The sequence below is a fragment of the Fistularia commersonii genome, chromosome 22 (genome assembly GCF_037954325.1).
Source record: "Fistularia commersonii isolate RoL2024-O1a breed Wild chromosome 22, RoL_Fcom_v1.0, whole genome shotgun sequence".
In the NCBI taxonomy this organism is placed as follows: Eukaryota; Metazoa; Chordata; class Actinopteri; order Syngnathiformes; family Fistulariidae; genus Fistularia; species Fistularia commersonii.
Genome location: NC_141305.1, coordinates 11,868,263 through 11,889,033, shown reverse-complemented (window position 1 = coordinate 11,889,033; position 20,771 = coordinate 11,868,263). Strand labels below are relative to the sequence as shown.

The 20,771-nt window shown below is 43.6% G+C and overlaps 1 protein-coding gene across 4 annotated transcripts in view; it reads left to right on the top strand.

The window, feature by feature from the left end:
- Positions 1 to 20,291, top strand: part of cux2b (cut-like homeobox 2b) — a 97,359-nt gene extending 77,068 nt beyond the window's left edge. For all 4 annotated transcript variants that reach the window (XM_086169306.1, XM_086169308.1, XM_086169307.1 and 1 more), the window contains exons 5-22: positions 1,004 to 1,144; positions 2,071 to 2,230; positions 3,985 to 4,061; positions 4,903 to 4,969; positions 7,952 to 8,000; positions 8,664 to 8,768; positions 9,636 to 9,827; positions 9,913 to 9,971; positions 10,063 to 10,111; positions 10,374 to 10,473; positions 10,718 to 11,350; positions 13,886 to 13,987; positions 14,124 to 14,962; positions 16,612 to 16,777; positions 16,951 to 17,256; positions 17,634 to 17,822; positions 17,913 to 18,189; positions 18,707 to 20,291. In XM_086169306.1, coding sequence (XP_086025432.1) covers positions 1,004 to 1,144; positions 2,071 to 2,230; positions 3,985 to 4,061; positions 4,903 to 4,969; positions 7,952 to 8,000; positions 8,664 to 8,768; positions 9,636 to 9,827; positions 9,913 to 9,971; positions 10,063 to 10,111; positions 10,374 to 10,473; positions 10,718 to 11,350; positions 13,886 to 13,987; positions 14,124 to 14,962; positions 16,612 to 16,777; positions 16,951 to 17,256; positions 17,634 to 17,822; positions 17,913 to 18,189; positions 18,707 to 19,514 — 4,319 coding nt within the window. In that variant the 3' untranslated portion in view covers positions 19,515 to 20,291. The remainder of the gene's footprint in view (positions 1 to 1,003; positions 1,145 to 2,070; positions 2,231 to 3,984; positions 4,062 to 4,902; positions 4,970 to 7,951; positions 8,001 to 8,663; positions 8,769 to 9,635; positions 9,828 to 9,912; positions 9,972 to 10,062; positions 10,112 to 10,373; positions 10,474 to 10,717; positions 11,351 to 13,885; positions 13,988 to 14,123; positions 14,963 to 16,611; positions 16,778 to 16,950; positions 17,257 to 17,633; positions 17,823 to 17,912; positions 18,190 to 18,706) is intronic.
- Positions 20,292 to 20,771: the final 480 nt, after the last annotated feature.

Below are 20,771 nucleotides of genomic sequence, written 5' to 3'. Positions count from 1 at the left end.
GGCTTCCACAGAGAAGTCTAAGATGAGTGGATGAAAGCGGTGGGAGAAAAGTTTGTGCAGCAAAGCAGCGATTTTCCTCCTCTTTTAGAGTTTTGAAGGGCTGCGCTGTCTGTGTGTGTCTGTGTGTGTGTGTGTTTGCGCGCGTGTGTGTGTGTGTGTGTGCGGGAGCATGCGTGCGGGATCGTGCACGCCTGTGTGTTTGCGTGCGCGCACACATGGCTCTACATCTTGCCTCCCCCCTTGTCAAGGAGCTCCCCTGAGCCTCCCTCTCTATGCTTTGGCACTAGAAGTCACCTCCTTTGGTGTTCGTCAGGCAGGTACACAACAGGAGCAGCTCACTCTCTCTGAGCTGTTGAACTTTTCGGGAGGGGAAGAAAGGGAAGGGGAAGATTAAAAACAGCCCTGTGATGTGGAGTACCGAGCTGCCTCCTGAGAATTCCTGGCATAATAATTTAAATGATCAAATGATACAGAGGAGACTTGTTAGCTGAGAAACAGCCTCCTAGTTGGCCCCATGGGCCTGGAGCTGCCGCGCATGCATTGCAAAACAGCTCCTCTGTTGTGCTAAAGAATTCCGCTTTTTTTAACCCCCTTTTCAGGAGCAGACTTTTTCTGCACTTTGCCTAGGTGTATACTCGGGACTTAAGACTTCGTCACGTATTCGCAGCGATCGTTTTTTTGTCTTCTTTGCCGTTTATCAGCACGTGAGAAGACTCATTAGACAAGATATCTGTTCTCGTGAATGTTCGGAAATGCACTTGTATCATTAGGTCCAGCCTGTGAAATTTTCAAAGGCGCCCGGGTGTGGAAAGTCAAGAGGCACTCTGTGGAAACAAGTCTCGGCGGAATAGTTTGCCTCTGTCGAAACTCTGTACTGCGCTTTAGAGGCAACATGCATACTGTGAAGTACCTATTTTTTTCTGGAAAAGTAATGCTGCATGGATATCACGTGAGCCTCAGTAGTTCCTTCCACAGAGCTTTGTTTTTCCTGCGTGTTTCCTAGATCCGGCTCCTGTGCTGGAGGCCTCTCACACCCTGGAGGAGAGACTGAAGCAGCTCCAGAGCTCAGCCTCCAATAGCAAGGCCCTGGCACGCGAGATCAGTGGGCACTGGAAGAAACACCTGGAGTGCCTTGAAAAGACAGGTCAGGCCGGGATCACACACACACACACACACACACACACACACACACACACACACACACACACACACACACACACACACACAGAGTCTGAAATATGTAGAAGACAGTTTGGATGTCAATATAAAATGTGCAATCTGTCAGGTATGGAGAGCAAATGGGTTCGATAAATCAAATCAAATAATTAATTGTGTCCAGAGGTAGTAGAATTCTGTTCGTTCCCACTTTTACTTAAATATGATACAGCATCTTATTTTGACCTTTAAATATATCATTTCAAGAGTCCAAAAGGTTTTGCTTCTAACTTAAAAAAAAAAAACTCCTTCTAATTATCAGATACAGTTTTTGCTAGTTATTAGGGGATGTCTTTCAAATAGTTGTAATTTCTTGTAAATGCTTTTGCTGCACTTGGAAACTTAAGATATCTTGACACATAAATCCCAGAGCTGACTTTTAAGATAGAATTGTTTAATAAAATTGTTATCTTCAAAGTGTCTATAGTTTACTGTTCATTTTTTTCCACTGCATTTTCTTGCAGATTTCTGAGATGAGTTGTTTGCCTGCTACTTTTCCTCATGTCAATTTTCATTTCCATTATTTTTCCAAATGAACTGAGTGAGACAAAAAGTAATCTTGATCCAGACTGTAACGCCATATTTAGCTATTTTTGCTGGGTGTCAATAATGTATCACAACATCACTAGTAACTGATATCGTGCGTGCGTGCGTGCGTGCGTGCGTGCATGCGTGTGCGTGTGTGCGTGCATGCTTGCGTACCTGTATATTTGTTTGCCAGCCCAATTGATTGTGATTGCTGATTGCTAATTTGGTTGAGAGTGTTTGATAACAGTATCAGTAAATGCATTATTCAATAGGAACATGATGTCATCAATATGTCGAATAATTCATTGTCGTTCTGTCGATCCGTAGACCCCACAGAGGAGGGTTCAACAGTCTCAGGAGCAGCACTGACAGGAGGCCCCACTGAAACCGGCCCTCCCGCCTTCTTGATGACCCCAAACAGCACCCCGGCTCCAGGGGCCCCGGGCTCCCCGCAGCAGAACCACCAAGATGGAGCAGAGGAGCGAGGGTGAGAACCAAAGATGACTGCCTCTCTCCTATTATGAAAGGCTAGTTGGTGGAGGAAGTTTACTCATCATGTACACCAGTTAAAGTACCACTTTACAGTGTTTCACTTCAAGGGAAAAAAAAATCTACACTGAGAACCTTGCCTTCTGTATAATTGATTTAATGTACTTCAACTATCAGAAGTAGGTTCATTTGTCAAAAATGGCTACGGGTGTATTTTGGACAAATGTTCGTGCTTCACTGATACGTCGGTTGCATTCTGCCGCCGTCGCTGGAGTTTCATTTCCTAGATCATTACGTGTTTGTAGCAACGCCGTCCTCCGAGAACTGCATGCCTCTAAAAAGGCAACTCTTCATCAGCTCAGGAAAAATACTTTACAATACATTTCCCAGCTGGTCCGGGATAGTTTTTAAATTTAGCTTTAGAAAGAGGTTATTTTTTCATCTCTTAATCCCTCAGTTTGCCATAAACATTCAAACTTAAAATACTACACTCGGAGAGACGTGGCTTCACAAGACTAAGCGTATATATAGAAATGTATTTTAAACAGTGGGTGGTGAATTCCAGTCTCAGAAAAATGCAGTGGAGTAGAAAAGAAACCTCTGTTTCCAAGATTAGGTGATATAAAAATATAGATAAGCATCAAATAGAAATACCTTTCATTAACTATAGCACCTTTACAAAATGCTCTTTGTTACATTACGCAGAATGTGAACCGGATTTATTCTTTAGTAAACATTTGAGTTCGTAAATGTTTATTAATGACCTGAACCTTGATTCAACCCGAGGCATGATCACAGTAAAAGAACTCTGCATGAAAGTGTCTTTGCAGTTGTCGGAAATTACAAGTGTAACACATTTGGATAAGTTGCCTCATTATCAGTTCAGTGTTAAGACGAAAAGTTAAGTGGGCTGCATTTATAATAGCTTTTACGGGAGTACTGACCATTCAGTGTATTTCAAATGCACGGCCCCTCACTGTTGACAGAGGATACAAAATACACACACACACACACACACACACACACACACACACACACACACACACACTCATTGTCTTGCTCAAGGACACTTCGATATGGAGCAGGAGACAGGACCTGGAATTACTAGATAACCTGCTCTGCCTCAGCCGCCTGTTCTGCAAATATATAGATGGGGAAAAAAATGAAGTTAGAAAGAAATGAGGTTACCAGAGCTCTCAGCTCGCTCCTCACCTCTGTTTACGTTGCTACCAGCAGAACACAACCCATTCTAGTCAGTCGGAGCTGATTTCATAGGAGAGATAAGATGTCTGGCCTCACTCCACCAGTTTGCTCCCTCGTTTAAAGCAGGTAAAACATTTTTGCAGTATTTAGGGTTTGAAAAGCAATTCTCAAAGGAATCCAGCAATCAAACAAGCAGGATCATTTGTTCTAGAAACTATTCTAATGTTCTATTTTCCAGTCAGCTGAAGTTTAATATGTAAAGAGGAGGTAGTAGCGGCAGTGGGGGAATTTGACAAGAGGAAAAATCCAAGGGTATTAAATACTGTTTTTAGCTTTCATTTAATTGGGTAATTTCATTGGGAAGGCACATAAAGCATAACAATCCAAAGTGCTCACCGAATCATGAGAATCACATGAAACCATGCATCGCCACTGCTATTGTAAGAATCGCTTTCTGTAAAGTCTGCACTTGCCATTTCTAGGTGGCAAAAAGGTACGTTTATTAGCTTAATGACGCGGCGTAGAACTGACTTGAGTTTGTTCTCTCAGGGAGGAGGAGAACACCGATGTTAACTTGGCTGATAAACTGTCAGAGGCAGAGGAGAAGATCAAGGTTCTCCATGCATGTAAGTGTTTGAAACACTGGCACATAATGTAGCTGTTAGTTTAACTCCTGTTAGGGCTGGGCCATGTCAGACACAAGTATCACAATGTTTTGAAGCCTCTTTTCTGATATCGCTATATTTGTTCTGATATCTGCTGGAATGATCACATTTCTGATAAGAATGCAATTAATCGTGTGAATATGACCCCTGTGCATGCTGCGGTTTAATTCCACCTTATTTACAGGTTTGTGAAATGGATGTTCTTTTGAAATGAGCAGACGCCTGATACAGCGGCACTTAAATGAGCAGTAAATATAGCATTTATATGGTTACAAATTTAATGTAGCTCATTTTCAGATCATTTATCATTGATGCAGCAGGCAACTCATTGCTAAATTCGAGGCATCTTCCTTCTATTCTGTCTACCAAACCTTCACTATTTCAGGAAAATTCCTGATTCCCAGGCATTTGTTTTTAACATTTTAGTCACAATCAGCTGATTTTATGAGATTCGTAATGCCCTCTCTGCATTGTCCATGATTTCAAATACAGTTTTGAATAGGGCAAATGTGTTGAGTAAACAAGGAGAAATATGCCAATTCACTATTTAAAAAAAAAAAGAAGAAATTATTTTTTTCCATGTGATTTATTTTTGGGTTCAGATATAAAAAACGTTTGAAAATGTTCAATTACACATATTATGTAGGAGATTATGTATCTTATGATTATGTCTGTCATATCCCACAAAATAGTTAAGTATCATTAACTAATGTTTCCAAAACCAAATTCTTTATTCATTTTTAATGTCAAGGTTTGCATGATTTTTACACTTAACATTGCTCTTTCTAACTTACTTTGATAGCTTTGAGTACTGCTCAGACTGAGCTCCTGGACCTGCGGCATAAATACAACCAAGAGATGACAAACAAGTAAGGGTCTGCCTCTGACTTCACATTTCACAGTGTTTTACTTTTACACATATTCCTGGAAAAAAAAAAAAACTTCCCTCGTGCCACCCTACCTCCCCCTTTGCTGCTGAGGTGGCGATGGTACTCTGCCACTCCTGTGACCCATGCGACCCCATGTCTCTGCAGCGATTCAAGTGTTGGAATTCCTCATCTTTATTTTACTTACATAAATCCATGTCCAGCGTAGAGCCAAGGAATGCCATTGTACGGGCAGCGAGTACGAGTGACTCAGCCACTAATGCAGGTCGATGTCAGAGGTCTGTGTTTGCCTTCACTGGCAGCTGGGCCTTGACAGCCCTTTAAGAAGAATTGCTCCATTTAAAGATTGCTTCAGAAAACACTCTACCTTGTCCTGGTCTTTGAGCGCAACGTATCCACTGCACGCCTGAAAAGAATCTGAGCTTGTATGAAGGATGTCGATAGACATTCAAAGTAAACACTCCTTTGTTTGGGTTGTGCTCCAGAGCACAGTCAGCCACTGCTAATGGATTTTCTCCCAGGCTTAATCCATGGCGCAATTGAACTGATGTTTCTAGACCCACTGCCATCCATTTGCTCGGATTGGATGTGTTTTCAGTTTGGCATTACATTCCATGTGTTGGTACTGTTCGAAAGACCGTTATTGTTATATCCTCTGTGTGTGTGTGTGTGTGTGTGTGTGTGTGTGTGTGTGTGTGTGTGTGTGTGTGTGTGTTGTCCTCTTGCCCGACAGCAGCACCACTGACCTAGAGTTGCAGCTATCCCTCCCTGACCCCCAGCCTCTGAACACGGGGCTTGCCTCTATTACTCTCACTGCCTGCTTCCTCAATGTTGATAAGAAAGACTATTTGTCTGCTTCGGCTTGAGTAGCTGAGCAGGTAATCAATACAAAACATTTTCTGTACTACACAAGTTCATTAAACGTGGAGCTGACACCTGTTAGTGTGTGCTGTCAGCAGGGCGCCATCTATCCTGGCCTTATTGATAGGACCTCGACACAGCCATGACCTTATGGAACCAGCCTGCCACCACACAGGACTGGTGATCATTAATGCCCAAAATAGCTTTGGTCTGAGAGAGTCCTGGTGTCTAACTGATTCCACATTTCACTCACTCTGCAGACATTAATATTGTTTCTGATAAATACCCATTCTGATAACAGGGGGAAAAATGTGCAAACATAAAAGCAGAAGAAGGTTCAGCTAAATGAATCTTGTTTAAGAGGATTAAGAGGAGCTTGATATGTTCTCTTGAAAGAGTTTGTCTTTTCGTGGAAATAAAAGGACACAAGTATCCTGAAACCCGAGAAACCTATGTGCATATTTAAATCAATCACGGCATCCCTGTTAATTCATCCTTATCTACCTTTTGAAAATCAGGTCCCGTGTGTGCAAAATGAAACTTCAAACAAACCTCATGAATAATCTCAGAGAGCCTTGTTTAAATTAGACTTGTTAGCTATATGGAAGCAAGTTGACGTTCACTTACAAATAAGTGACATAAACCAGCCACTCTTCCAGTCACCTGTTATCTCACTATGGTCCTGAGATGCCATCAGAAGTCCAATGATATATGCCAGAGATGCTAAATTATTCACGATTTATTAATTATAATGCTGTGACTGTGGCTCAAAGAGTACGTTGTAGAAGAAGAAATCATGAACTCCATAGGGAATTGTATTTCCAGCTGTCTTAATCAGAGGAGCTGAGCTCAACAAACAAGAGGGCTCGAGTTTATTAAGGCTGCATGTTTTTCCTAGAATATCCAGCCACTGTGACAATCGGTGTTCATAATATTCAGGTTGTGCAACACTGCTGAAGTTATTGATGTTGAATTGAGAAGTTGATTCATTAATCTTTTTTAATTCATAATATCCGCAGGTAGCATATACTTACACCAAATGTAGCTAGACAGATAGAGGTTCTGGCTTCGGCAGGAGACGTAAGCAGGAGTTTACATTTTGTGTAGAAATGAAAATGTTAGGTTATCAGTGTTGTCATGAGGTTATCATTATTAGTCCAGTGTTGGTCTCAAAAGCCACAAAATGTCAGCGGTGAAAGTCACAACTGTGCAGAAACAGCATGATATCAACTTCTGCTGTCGTCAGTGTCTAAATCAAATGGTTGTTGTTAGACGTTGTGACATTGACCTACTTGCAGGCCAATATCAGTGCCCAAACAACGGTGGTGTACAGCTGGGAATGTGAATGTAACAAACCGATTAGATGGTTTACAGATTAAATATTGATCCATAAAGGTTTTCTATATAGATATATCTGTGAGAGGCTAATTTATCACTTGCGCCCTGGGTACCGCCACAATAAGAAAACAAAAGAGAATGTGGACAAAAAAAAAAAAAAATGGATTAAACAAAGCGGACCTATAAGAACCACCAAAATCAAATGTTATACTCTGTGTTCCTTAATAACACAATGCGAGAAAGCAGAGGAAGGGCGAAACTAAAAACCAAAATCATACATAAAGAAAACTATTTGAAAGAAATTTTTCAGGCTGCACTGAAGAATGCCTTGCTGTTTTTCTCTGAAGGTTTTTTAGAACGGTTCAGGGTGGACAGATAAAAAAAAAAAAAAGTTCTGTTTGTCCGTCATCTCGAGGAATGCTCATTTTGATTTTATGAGGAGGTTCTGAAGATGGCAATGATTGCATCCCAACTGACTGTCGTACAAATGTACCTGTGCATCATAATGGAGCTGCTGAAGAGCTTTCCAGCGCACCAGAGGCATCGTGCTATGAAGCACTTTGACACCGTACTTCCTTTCCTTTGTTTTCATGAATGATTTGGCTTCGAATTTCATTATTTAAGGATCCCATCGACATGATGAATTTAAGTTTGCCGCACAATATCTAACGAGAGGATCGGGAAAAGGGCTCTGCAACAGTCGCGGGGCTCGACGTTGGCTTACATGACACTTAACAGCGTGTCCTGTGTGGGTGTGTGTTCCAGGGCAGGGGAGGTCAGCACCATCTTAGCCAATCTTGAGAAGGCAAACCAGGTGAGTACAGTGTTCCCTTGCACTGATTGAGACGCTCCTTCGTTAAGGTAATCACTCCTGTAATCAAGGCGATGCTTTAATTAGATCCCCCCCCCCTTCCCCGTACCCTCCAACCCCACCTCCCTACCTTCCCCTGAGTGTGTGATTAGCGAATGTAAACCTGAGCCCCCGTCTGTGTGGCTCTGTGGTAGCAATGTTCCACTCAGCAGAGAACCAAAGACGGATGCGCACGACTGATGTTGGAGAATGGTACGCTGGGGGTCCTAAGTTATCCCGTAGCCTTGATTGCTTCCTGTCCTGGTGATGCGGCTTCTCTCTCCCGCTCTCTGTCTCTCTCTTTAATGCTCATTTTCTCACTCCTGTTCGCCATTGAAGTTCCTAGATAAATGTCTTCAAAATGAATCATTAATTCGTTTCCCACATGGGACAGAGTCGGTAAACAGTTTGGGGAATAAAGTGCGGGGGGACTTTTCAGCCGCCTCAGCAGAACAAACCCGTGTTTCCGCCCGGGTCTCTCTTCACACTTTCATTAAGCTCTAAAATTTAAAATCAAGGGAGCCTCCTTTTGATTTACTGATACTTTCTCACCTCGATCATCTAATTACCCCCCTTTGGTTTTGCAACTGTATGAAAACTGTAACGCGGGGTTGTGTCTGCACACAGAGAGCAGAAGTGGCCCAGAAAGAAGTGGAGAGGCTAAAGGAGCAGTTAGCCAGTGGCCAGGGAGCCACCAGTGGGAGCTGCCATCCAGCAGAGGGCACCAGCAGGGTAAGAACTCCACCAGTGTCCCAAGGTGTTCCCTAGACCTGGATGCTTTATCAGTAATATCATTTTTTTTTAAACAGAATTGTGTATGGTCCATTTTTGCCTCAAGTATTACAAAAATTGAGTTTTTTTTTTTTTTTTTGTGAACTTTTCTGTGAATAAGCCTTTTTTTATTTCTATATTCCCTAACTCGAACTCAGAAATTATTTTCAATATTGTGTTAACTAATCTAATAATTACTTTTCCCCTCAAAAAATCACAAGAAAACACTGCAATTAAATTAACCAAAAGATTTCCCGAAGTTGTCAAAAACTGCAAACTCGAAATTACACTGAACTGCCATTTGAAATTACTCATGAGTGAATAAAAATCTCTTCAGAATCCCTTAATAAATTATCAGGGATTAGTGAGGTTAAGACATGTCTTGTTTTTTTTTTTTGTTCTGAATGTTTTCCATGTTTCTGAATCTATGATCTTGTGTACTACATGATTATTCCTTTGAGCACTTTGTAAGTTACTGCCCTGGAGCTATCCTGTAAGTCATCAGCTATGTTAAGTCTTACAGTGCTTCTCCCTCAGAACTTTCTATTGTCTACATTTCTATCTCTAGTTGGTCTTGAAGTGGATAAATCAGCTTCGAAAAAACAATATGTAGCGTTAAGTCCTTGTTGACCATCATGGCTGTTGTAAGACTGTGAGAAAAGCTAGACAGTCACAACCACATCTATTCGTAGAATATAGATATTTGGCAAGTGAAACTTTAGTAATAGTAAATTTATTTATTATTATTATTATTATCAGTGGTGGTGTTATATTTTTTGTTATTCAGCACTACCCTCACCCTCTCTTTCCCTCTCCTAACCCTGTTAGGAAAAGAATGACAAGAACCAGCTGCTGCCCTCCCAGCTGGAGGCTGCCTTGTTGGCTAAAGACCGGGAAATCCTCCGTCTCCTGGAAAACATTCAGCGGCTGCAGTTCACCCTGCAGGATGTTCAAGAGACTTCAGCCAATCAGATCTTAGAGCTGGAACGGCAGTTGGCCTATAAGACGGAAGCTATCGAGGTGTGTGGAGCAACCCAAATCTGTCCTCTGTGACTCAGAGCATTTATTTCCATTTAAAGTGAACACCTCCTTGTCTCCGTTTCAGAGGTTAGAAGCTAAACTCCAGTCACAGATGGACTATGAGGAGATTAAAACTGAACTCAGGTGACCATATGACCCAGACTCGAAGACTAACTCCCAATGAATATAAATTAGATCAAACAATATAAGCTGCTCTGTACATTTGTGGTTGCAGTATCCTGAAGGTAATGAAGCTGGCCTCTGCAAATGGCAGCTCATCTCAGGTAAATACCCTTCTGCACCATCTTGTTTTTCACACGGCACATTGTCACATGCCAGAGTTCTCTCTTAGTATTGGTGTCAGGCGGAAAAACTGTAGCTGTGCCATTGAATGCATCAGTGATAATCTTCCATTATACAGATATCTACAGCTACTCGGATTGATTCATTGGAAATTAACTGTTTTGATTGTGCTGCGATTTGCTGTTCTGTGTGTGTGTGTGTGTGTGTGTGTGTGCGTGTGTGTGCGTGTGCGTGTGCGTGTAGGATTCTTCCAAGGCCACCGAGGCTTTTTTGCTGGATAAAGAGGGTTTTCTTCCATCACACAAGTTCCTGTTGGATAAGGCCAGAATTTTGCACAGCAATGGTATTAAATATTCCATATTTAATTTTCTATCTGTATTGTTAATAAAAGCAGAGCACTGGGCGGTGGAGTAATTTCTTCATCTAAAAATAGTGCTTGAATGGTTTGACACGAGTTAGTGTTTTCTCAGCCACAAATCTTACTGCATACGAAAACCTCTAAAGTCAGGATGTCTCTTCTGTTCCGCAACCATTTAATTCATTGAGTTTCTTATTTAAAAGTATAAGCTGCCTTTGTCAATCACCAGATGATGAGCAGTCTGAGGATGCAGGCAGAGAGAATGGCAGACCCCCCGGCTCCCACTCATCTTCCTCCCAGGTGGATGGCCGTGCCTCCCCGAGCCCCGGACCCCCCACACTGGATAGCTCCTCCTCCTCCAGCCATGACCTACCCCGTCCGTTCTCCGTGTCGCCATGCTCTGCCGACCGCCTTTCGGGCGACCACCTCCTCCACAAGCAGCTGCTTTCCCCAAACTTTAAGAAAGAGCCCCTGATGGCTTTTCCCACCGCCCTCTATGCAGCCAAAGTCGCCCTCATGTCAGCCACTCAAGGATCCTCGGGAGCGGGCAGCGGCGATGCCGGCTTGCCCAGCGACCAGTCCGAAAGTGGCGGCTCGACGGCGGGAGATGAAGATCAGCTGGACACGGCAGAGATCGCCTTCCAGGTGAAAGAGCAGCTGCTGAAGCATAATATCGGCCAGCGGGTGTTTGGCCACTATGTGCTGGGCCTGTCCCAAGGCTCGGTCAGCGAGATCCTCGCGCGCCCCAAACCCTGGAGGAAGCTCACGGTGAAAGGAAAGGAGCCCTTTATTAAGATGAAGCAGTTCCTGTCTGATGAGCAGAACATCCTGGCCCTCAGGACCATCCAGGTCCGTCAGAGAGGTGAGTAGAAAGAGTGATGGAAAGTCCGTGAACAGATGTTTGAAATTCAGACATTTGATGAATATCCAACACGGTTGAAAAGTGTCCTAAACAATCCCAGCTACGCACTACAAGTCACCACAATTCTGTTTTGGCCGTGGCAGGTCATACTTATCCACTTACTAGTAAATAAGCTGATTTGTTCACACTTTTTTGGCATACATTTTACTTTTTTTTTTTCATTTTCCTCTTAGGGAAGTGATGAAGTGTTTCTATTCATTAAGCTTATATCCGAGTCATTGGTGTTGAAGTCCAAGTCGAGGGTTAAGTTTTAATTCTTAGGATTTTGTCAAGACTCAAGTCATCAAACTGAGTCAAAGTCATGTGACTTGAATCTGCACCTCTATGATAATATGGCTCTGTCTTTGTAAAGTTTCTAAAATATGATCCACATCATCAATCGGTGTTAAGCGGGGATAAAAATGCACAGAAATAATAAACTATAGTGATCAAAAATAGTCTGTGTGCTGAGCATGTTTACTTTTATACTTTTAGAAGCAGGTTTCTGCTGATCATATTAACTTTTTCACCTCAGAACTTTACTTTTTAGCTATTGTGGACAACACACTGCCTACCCTGCTCACCGGCTGAAACCAAAGCAATACATCACATGACTTATTGTCATATCGTGTGGTTGTTTGTGAGAATGAGAGGCATCGATGTTACGATTCCTCTCCGGTCAGACCGAGTCTGTGGCCTTGGTGGCTGGCAAGCCACGCGCAGCTGCAGCCGCCAGTCAAATACACGAACTTTCTGAGACGTACGTAATAAAAGAACCCATAAGATGGAATAGGCTTTTGTAGAGATGACCGTGAAAAGACAGGAAATATAAGGAAAGCATGCAGGATCACGTGGGAGCAAACAATCCATTTACAATATGTAGCTTTGTCAAACAGAGCGGTGGAAGTACTGACAACAAAACGTCAGATCATAAAACAAATCATTTTCCCATCTTTTTTTCAAATCACTGAGGTAGAAGTGAACAAAAGGGTGAAGTAAGTGTTTTAGATCGTGATTTATATATTTAACCATTGCATACAGTGACCGGTGACGTTGAGTCAATCATTGTTTTGCCTTTTACACAATTGTCCTGTACAAACCCGAACTAGAAATCCTACAGCCTGGAAATGAGCAATATATTAATATGAAGCATTTTACCTGATTGTGTCATCAAATAACAGACTTTTGTCAAAGAGCATTGTGATCCATCATTTTACTTTTTACATCCAGAGATAGAGCCATTTAAACATTTTGTTCATTTTCCAGCTGGATTTTCCCTTCAGTCCAGTTTTTCCAATCACACTTACATGCCGTGAGTACATTATCCACTTTAAAAGTGAGCAAAATATTATTTCAAGAAAATCTAAAGAAATGTAAATGAAAAACATATCAGAAACCAGGAAAAGACCCCTCCAAAAATTATCCAGGACTTTGTGAGAAGAGGTAATCCAATTTCTGTGAAAACTTGTGGGGCATTTTACTGAGGATGAACTTCTAAATATCTAGAAACAATTTCTGTTGTGTGTCCTATATGTGATGTTCTATACACAATGATAATGATGAAAGAAAATATCTATATATTTTAGCTATCAATCATTAGCCCAAAGTGCCTGGAACGCACAAAACTGAGTTTAAATCCCAAAGATCATATCTCTGCTGTTCACCGGAATCCAAAACATTGCTCTACAAATGGACTACTTTCCACCCTTTTGGTAATGTTTCCTAAAAAACCTCATTGCCAGGCTGCTGAAGAGCAAATTAGCGATCAATTTTTAAGAAGTGAAAAAAGATGTTCTTAGAAGTTTCAAGGGGAGAATGAATGCTACAGAGCCTACTCGGGAAATCTGAGGACAAATAAGAAACATACGGAGTATCACCAGTCACCGGTGGGTCAGACTTGTTTAATCAATAGTCATTTACTGCCCACACTGTGCATAGTTTTACACACTTCCACATCCCATATAAAAAGAGCATGGTTTTATAGAAGGCCTTTTACTTGGATCATTTTCACACGATAACCTAGTGCCGTTTCTGACTCTGCTTGTTTTGGTTTACATAGAGGGCATCCTTTCAATAGGGTATTATTTTTGAGGATAACGGCCAAAGCAAATGAAAGCTGTCTTTTTGTGGATTGGGAGCCAAAAGGTAAAGCAGCAAAACTCTCCTGTTGTCTTGCTCTAGTGGCTGAGGTTTTGGACCAGGGTGTGTTTAAAACTTCTAATCTACTTGGACCTCATCCTTGACTTCCTCACGGCTTCCTCTGCCATGTTTGTAGTGTTACTTTTAAACTTTGTTTTCTCCCTAGATTCACAGCTTTTGAAAGTCGAGCTTCCCGTATACAGCAACCTCAGACAGCACGCGCTCAAAGGCAGCCATTGATCTACCAGTCAAAAGCAAAGCCTTGGAACTGCTCTCTGATCAACCATCCCACTCACCCCCTCCTCTCCTCTGTGCTCCCTCTCTATCTCTGTCTCTCTCTGTTACCCTCTGTGGCAGGGAGCATCACTCCACGCATCCGAACTCCAGAAACTGGGTCAGACGATGCCATTAGAAATATCCTGGAGCAGGCCAAGAAGGAGATCCAGTCCCAGAGGGGAGGTGAGGATGGAGCCGAGAGTGATAACGCATTGATAAAAGCGGTCATTAATTTGCTTTTTTTTAATCGCCTGCGAGTTTTGTGAATTTTTACGGCAAATGTTAAGCGTGCGTCCATGTGTTGATCTACACTGCGCAGGTGACGGCAAGACAACTCTCAGCACTGCTTTGGGCAGAAGCAGCAACGGGGCGGGCACCAGCTCTGACGAAACCATAAAGAACATCCTGGAACAGGCCAGGAGGGAAATGGAGTCCCAGCAGCAGGCCCTGATGGAGATGGAGGCCTGCGGGAGAGCCTCATCTGTCGGCCCTGGAGCGCACATGGAGCGTCTTGGGCCCCCCGAGCGTTCCAGAGGCCTGCCGTTACCCATCTCCATCAAACAAGAGGAAGGAGGCTGCGTCAATGTCTGCATGGCGAATCCCATCAGCAGCCCCCAGGCACCCCTCAGCGTCCTCTCCCCGGCCGCCTTCGTCCAGAACATAATCCGCAAAGTCAAGTCCGAGATCGGCGAAGCGGGCGCCTACTTCGACCAGCACTGGTCGCAGGAAAGGGGCTCCCTGGGGCCGGGCAGCGGCGGTAGCTCTCAGCCCTTTAACTCGATCTCCCCTTCCCTTTCTTCCTCCTCCTCGGGTCCCTCCGCCCTGCCCCGGCCCTGGCCCCGCCTGGACAACGGCGAGTGTCTCCCCAACAGCGAGGAGGCTTCTGCCGCCGAGGATGAGCTGGGACTGGGCCGGCCCGTGGAGGTGAAGGTGGAGGCCGACACATCTGTGAGCGGCGAGTCACCGGGCCCCGGTCCCGGGAGGCTCTCCTACTACCCAGCGTTCATCCCGCGCGCCCTCAAGCCCACGGTGCCGCCTCTGACCCCGGAACAGTATGAGCTCTACATGTACCGAGAGGTCGACACCATCGAGCTGACCAGACAGGTGAAGGAGAAGCTGGCCAAGAACGGCATCTGTCAGAGGATCTTTGGTGAAAAGGTTAGAATTTGTCACCTTTTTTCATGTTCGTTGTTTGTATTTTGCTATACAGCCTGAAAACTGGAATTGAAGGTGGAAAAGGATCAGTTGGAACTAACTTTAATTTTTTTTTTTTTTTTTTCATTTTTTTATCAACCAATATGGAAAAAAAATATTTTTAAGGGCTTTTGTTGCAGTTTTTATTATATATACATACCTGTAGACAAAGACTAAATGCTTAGCCCTGACAATTGCCTAGAAAAAAAACAAAAATAACAACAAAGGTTAAACAAAAAAAAAAAAAAAAAATTCAATACACTTCCATTGCAGCATTTTCAAGAAGGAATAGATGATACACGGTTAGTGCGGCGCTCAGACAAATGTAAATTTGCCCTTCAGCGGTTGACTCAATGTGACAGCCAAAATGCCCGTTAATGTCTTCGCATGCAACATCCCAAAATAGACGAGTGCTTTTTGACAAATGAAGTGTACTCCTTGTACCACTAAGCGGTGGTTATCATGCGTCCCCTCTCCTACAGTTCCTATTCTATCCGGTCGGGTTAATATTGCGCTGACCCGAGCTGTTGCTCGACAGGAGCGTCGTACTCTGACTGCTCGGTGGGAGGGGACACCTCAGGATTCAACATGCTGCAGTTTCCTCATGTCATTAACAACTCCTGTTGTGACTTTGTGATCCAAACCAGACTAATTGATTTCCCCAACTGTTGTTTACCCTGTTTTTCACTCATCACATCTAATTCTGTTGATTAAACCACTATCTGCCGCTTTCCTTTAGGAGCAGGTTCGACTGTATGGCATTCAATGGTCTGAATCTAAAGACGCTGTCAAACTTGGTTAATTGAGCAACTTGAATAGTTTCTCACACTGAAAGCATGAGTGTTTAATAAATTGAATCTGTAGAGGGTTTTCAAAAACATTTTTACACTCAAGTCTTTTGCTACTTCTCATTTGAGAGTCAATCTTTTGCTATGGCAAATATGCAGTAATAGAGGAACGTCGCTAAAAGAAAGGAATGTATTTTCACCGCTCCAAATCTTATTTCACTCAAATCACCGTTAATTTTATATTAGTTTCGTCGCTTCCCTGTCAAAATATACAGCTTTATTTCAAGTAATTCACAGAGGCAACTATATATTTTTTTCATTAGATTAAAATATATTACGTTTAATAAGATGGTCTCAGATATGAATGAATAGAAAGTTGTTAATATGTCAACAATCTGGTTGTTCCTGTCTCTTGAGAGCTATTTGAATGTGTAATTACTTGTATGGAAATATTATCTTGAAGAGTTTTCTAACTGACTAAAGATGACACTGTTAGTATAGTATATATATATAGTATATAGTATATTTAAACTTGTTTGTGGCACTGAAGTTTTGTTTTGACATTTGATGAAAAAGACGAGTCAAGAGGTAGTTTTATGTGTTTTTTTGACTCTTAAATTTCTTACTCTAATGCAGTGATTCAACTTGAAGATACAGTGGCTCGTACCCTGTCAAAAATATATATGCTGTTCTACCTCCCTCTAGTGGCCGTTTCCTGAAAATGTAGACTCAAGGTCAAAAAGTCTGTGCAGAGTTTACACACTGACAAACCTTTCATTGCCTGCAGTGACTTTGCACAGTAATAACTTACATTGTCTGGTTTAGGTGCTCGGACTGTCTCAGGGAAGTGTGAGTGACATGCTCTCTCGGCCCAAACCCTGGAGCAAGTTGACCCAGAAAGGCAGGGAGCCCTTTATTCGCATGCAGCTGTGGTTACTTGACCAACTTGGCCAGAGCCTCAACCAGGCCCCTAACCAGGGCCATGCTCAGGGTGAGCCTACACGTTACACCCACAGTTATGAAAGTTACGAAAACAGGCCGGCTGGCTTTTTCTCTGTATGCTGTGCTGTAGAATAACAGTGATGGGTAACTTGAGCAACAACTTCATCCACAGTAAAGTTTTTTTTTTTTTTCTTCTTTGTTTGTGACACCTCGTCTTATCAGATAAAAGCCCAGTGACGGCCCAGTCCTCACCCTCCCCGCCCCCTAGCCCGGCAGATAGCCACCCCAGTCCGCTGGTCGAACCAGTCAGCCTCTCCCTGGAGAGCAGCAAGGAGAACCAGCAGCCCGAGAGCCTGGTTCTGGGGCTCCCTCCGCACACCGAGGGTGGAAAGTCCACCCCCAGCCTCATGGTCTTGCATCAGCCCACAAACCCGCTGGGTATCCAGGAGCTGGTGGCCATGTCTGCAGAGCTGGACACCTACGCAATCACAAAGAAAGTCAAGGAGGTGCTAACCGACAACAACCTTGGTGAGACTGTTTTACACTGTAGCCGTGTTCCCATGAACCCGGATTTTGTGCTATTCAGAAATATCATCATGCTTTCTCATGAGTCCTCTTGACCGTACCGTGCAGTCATGGAATTCAGAGACGTAACCCTTGGTTAATATTTTGACCCAAATGAATGGCAACATGTGTTGCTCATTGAAGGGAAAGGGAGACCTAAATATCATGAACCACCCTATAAATTTTTTGATGCTAGTAAATGGAAATGCATCCAACTTCTCCCTTTTTTTTTAATGTAGAAAATCTTTTGACTGAAAGCTGTTCTGTGTGTTAAACCGACCCTCCTCATTGAAAGCAACTTTAGTCCTCTAGTCATTTTGTATGTCTGCTGCCCGCCACAGGCCAGCGTCTCTTTGGCGAGACCATCCTGGGTTTGACTCAAGGATCAGTATCTGACCTGCTATCCAGGCCCAAACCTTGGCACAAACTTAGCCTAAAAGGCAGGGAGCCGTTTGTCCGCATGCAGCTGTGGTTAAACGATCCTCATAATGTAGACAAGCTAAGAGCCATGAAGAAGATGGAGAAAAAAGGTGGGGAACACATGGTGCAATATTAACCTGTTTTTCTTTTACTAATATCATCAAATCCTTGTACACTCAGTGTCACTGTCTTCCCTGCAGCCTATTTAAAGAGGCGCTACGGGCTGCTGAGCACCGGCTCGGACAGCGACTCGCCAAGTACCCGCTCAGAGTGTGTGAGTCCTGCTTTGGCTTCCCTGGACCTGTGCCCCTACAGCCAGGTGAAGAAGCCTCGGGTGGTGCTGGGAGCTGAGGAGAAGGAGGCCCTGAGGAAGGCCTACCTCTTGGAACCTTACCCATCTCAGAACACAATTGAGATGCTGGCTTCCCAACTCCACCTCAAAACCAACACTGTTATTAACTGGTTCCACAACTACAGGCAAGTCCCATGTTACTTGAGTCCAGAAACTACACTCGTGTGTCCATGGAGACAGAAATGAACATGAGAAACAGGAACACTTTCAGCACCCATTATTTTATATCAATGCGTGCGTGTGCGTGTGTGTGTGTGTGTGTGTGTGTGTGTGTGTGTGTTCATTCGTTCGTGTTTGCCTTATTCTAGGTTATTTTGTTTTGTTGAAATGTCATTTTTGCTGCATTTGTTAGAGTCATTTCTTGTTTTTTTGTGTGAATTTTGCTGTAATTTGTTATTTTGTGTTTCAGACAATACATCAGAAAAAGATGCAATGGTGTGTCATTCATGATTGGCTTATTTTTTTCCAAAGTGCCCATTTGCTAAGGTGTTTTCTCCCTGTTGCCGGGTGGTGCATCATGATTTGAACGATAGGAAAAACAATTCTCAATAAAATGTCATAGTGTATTCAGTCCGCAGCATGTCAATGTATCGCCCGGCCCAACGGTTTTGTCGTGAGACTGACGGGAGCGTTGATGTGCAGGTCCAGGATGCGACGGGAGGTGCTGATGGAGGGTCTGCCCGACAATGACACAGATGCTGAGCACCACAGCTACTCGCCCTCAGTGACACGCAGCCCTCACTCCGATGGAGAAGAGCGGAGGCTGCAGCAGCCCTCAGGACACATCCCCTCCAGCCACCCTCTCAGTGCCAACGCCACAGCACCTCACGTCAAACAGGAGGCCATCGACAGGGGAGACGAGGGGGAGGCGGGGAGGGAGGGCTCCGTGAGACCGGGGAGAGCGCTGTGTTTCTCCACAGCAGTGCAGTTCCCCCAGCTGAAAAGCGAGCATGAGGACTCGGGCTGTCGCGAGCCCCACTTGGCCATCCAGAGCATAAGGCTAGATGAGGGGATGAGCAGTCAAGCTCAGGGGCTCTACCCCGCCATGGTCTCCGTCGACGCCCCCCCGAGAGCCATCCAGTCCAGGCACGAGGGAGAAGACTCCGGAAAATCGCCCGTCGACCCAGTCAGCTTCAAGGCCTCATCCGAGCCCTGCCGCAGCAGCTTGGAGGTCTCCCTTAATTCCCCCTCCGCCGCATCCTCACCCGGCCTCATGATGTCGGTTTCTCCTGTTCCCTCTTCCTCCGCTCCAATATCCCCCTCGCTGCCCAACCCGCCCTCTACAAGCACCAATCACAGCCTGGACGCCAACCCGCTCCCTCCTTTCCAAAGCCCCAAACTCAACAGAAGCACTCAGAGACGCAATGAGAAAATGGCCAACCTTAATAACATCATCCACAGGTTAGAGAGAGCAGCCAATCGAGAAGAAACACTGGAGTGGGAGTTTTAATCCCCCGTCGTTACTCTATCCTAATCTGACAACCGTTGTCAAACACAAGCTTCCCGAAGACTTGGAATGGAGCCTGGCTCCTAAAGGCCTGTCCTCAAAGAGTGAACCCTTGTAGGCAATGGGAACACCGAGCAAACATGGACTAAAACCCCTTATGAGAACTTAGATTTGGGTGGGGGCGGGGGGGAGTTTATAATGTGTTTCTTTTTTTTTTTTTCCTTCTTTTTTAATGCATACTTCTTTGAATTATATGTGACAGCACTAGCTGTCGTTTTACCTATTGGACTTGACATAAAGACTTTTGCAGCTATGGTGTCATAAAATGTACACTGAAATTCTGTAGATTGCCACTGGGTGAGATTAAAAAAGACCCCTGTCTTAAGCCATTAAAAGCACTATAACTATTTCAAAAGAGACATTGACCAAATTTGCTACTTTTTGAATAGCAATTTTTCAGATTTTGTCTGTAAGACTGGACAGTTTAGGTCAAGTATAATGAAATCCTACTACTGACTGGGGATAGTCCTTTAAGACTCTAAATATTCAACATCTTGTATGTACTTAGTTTCTTGGTGATATGTTTTGAAATATTTGTAACTCACACGTATAAAATGTGGTTGTACATGTTGTAGAATTGTCTGCAATAGCCTTCTCTAAACCTGATGTAGCATGGTACTCACCTGACCCTCTTATCCTCTGTAGTTAGTCACATGTGATTATACTTGAGTAAAAACAAGAGAAAAAAAAAGATGAAAACCCTGCAAAAAATGACAAAAAAGGAAACGTTAAATATAATGAGTAGAGTGCTTTTTATTGTTTTCATTTTGTTTGGATTTTTTTCCTTTGAATAATTCTCGAGGTTTACAGTTAAGGACCCTTGTGCTTTTGGTAGTAAGTGACACATTCACTGCACACAAGCACAGTTTACACAATTTCTTTCAGACTTACCTCTCTGTCCCTCAAAAAGGCACTGGTTCTCAGACTGTAACGGGCCAAGACAAGTTGCACCCGATTTACCTCAGATTATGTTAATACCCAGTCACCCTATGACCATGCGTTTCATCCCTCGACATAAACAAGACCCATGCTGATTTGAATAAATGTGGACAAATTACTCGATGTCATTCCTCAGGCATGCAGAGATCAAACAAGTAGCAAGGGGTGCGTTTTAATGAGCAAAATTTACTTATACCAAGAATATGCTGTTGTTTGAAGTGATATAGGGTGTACCAATTCTCCTCACAGCTGTAACACCTG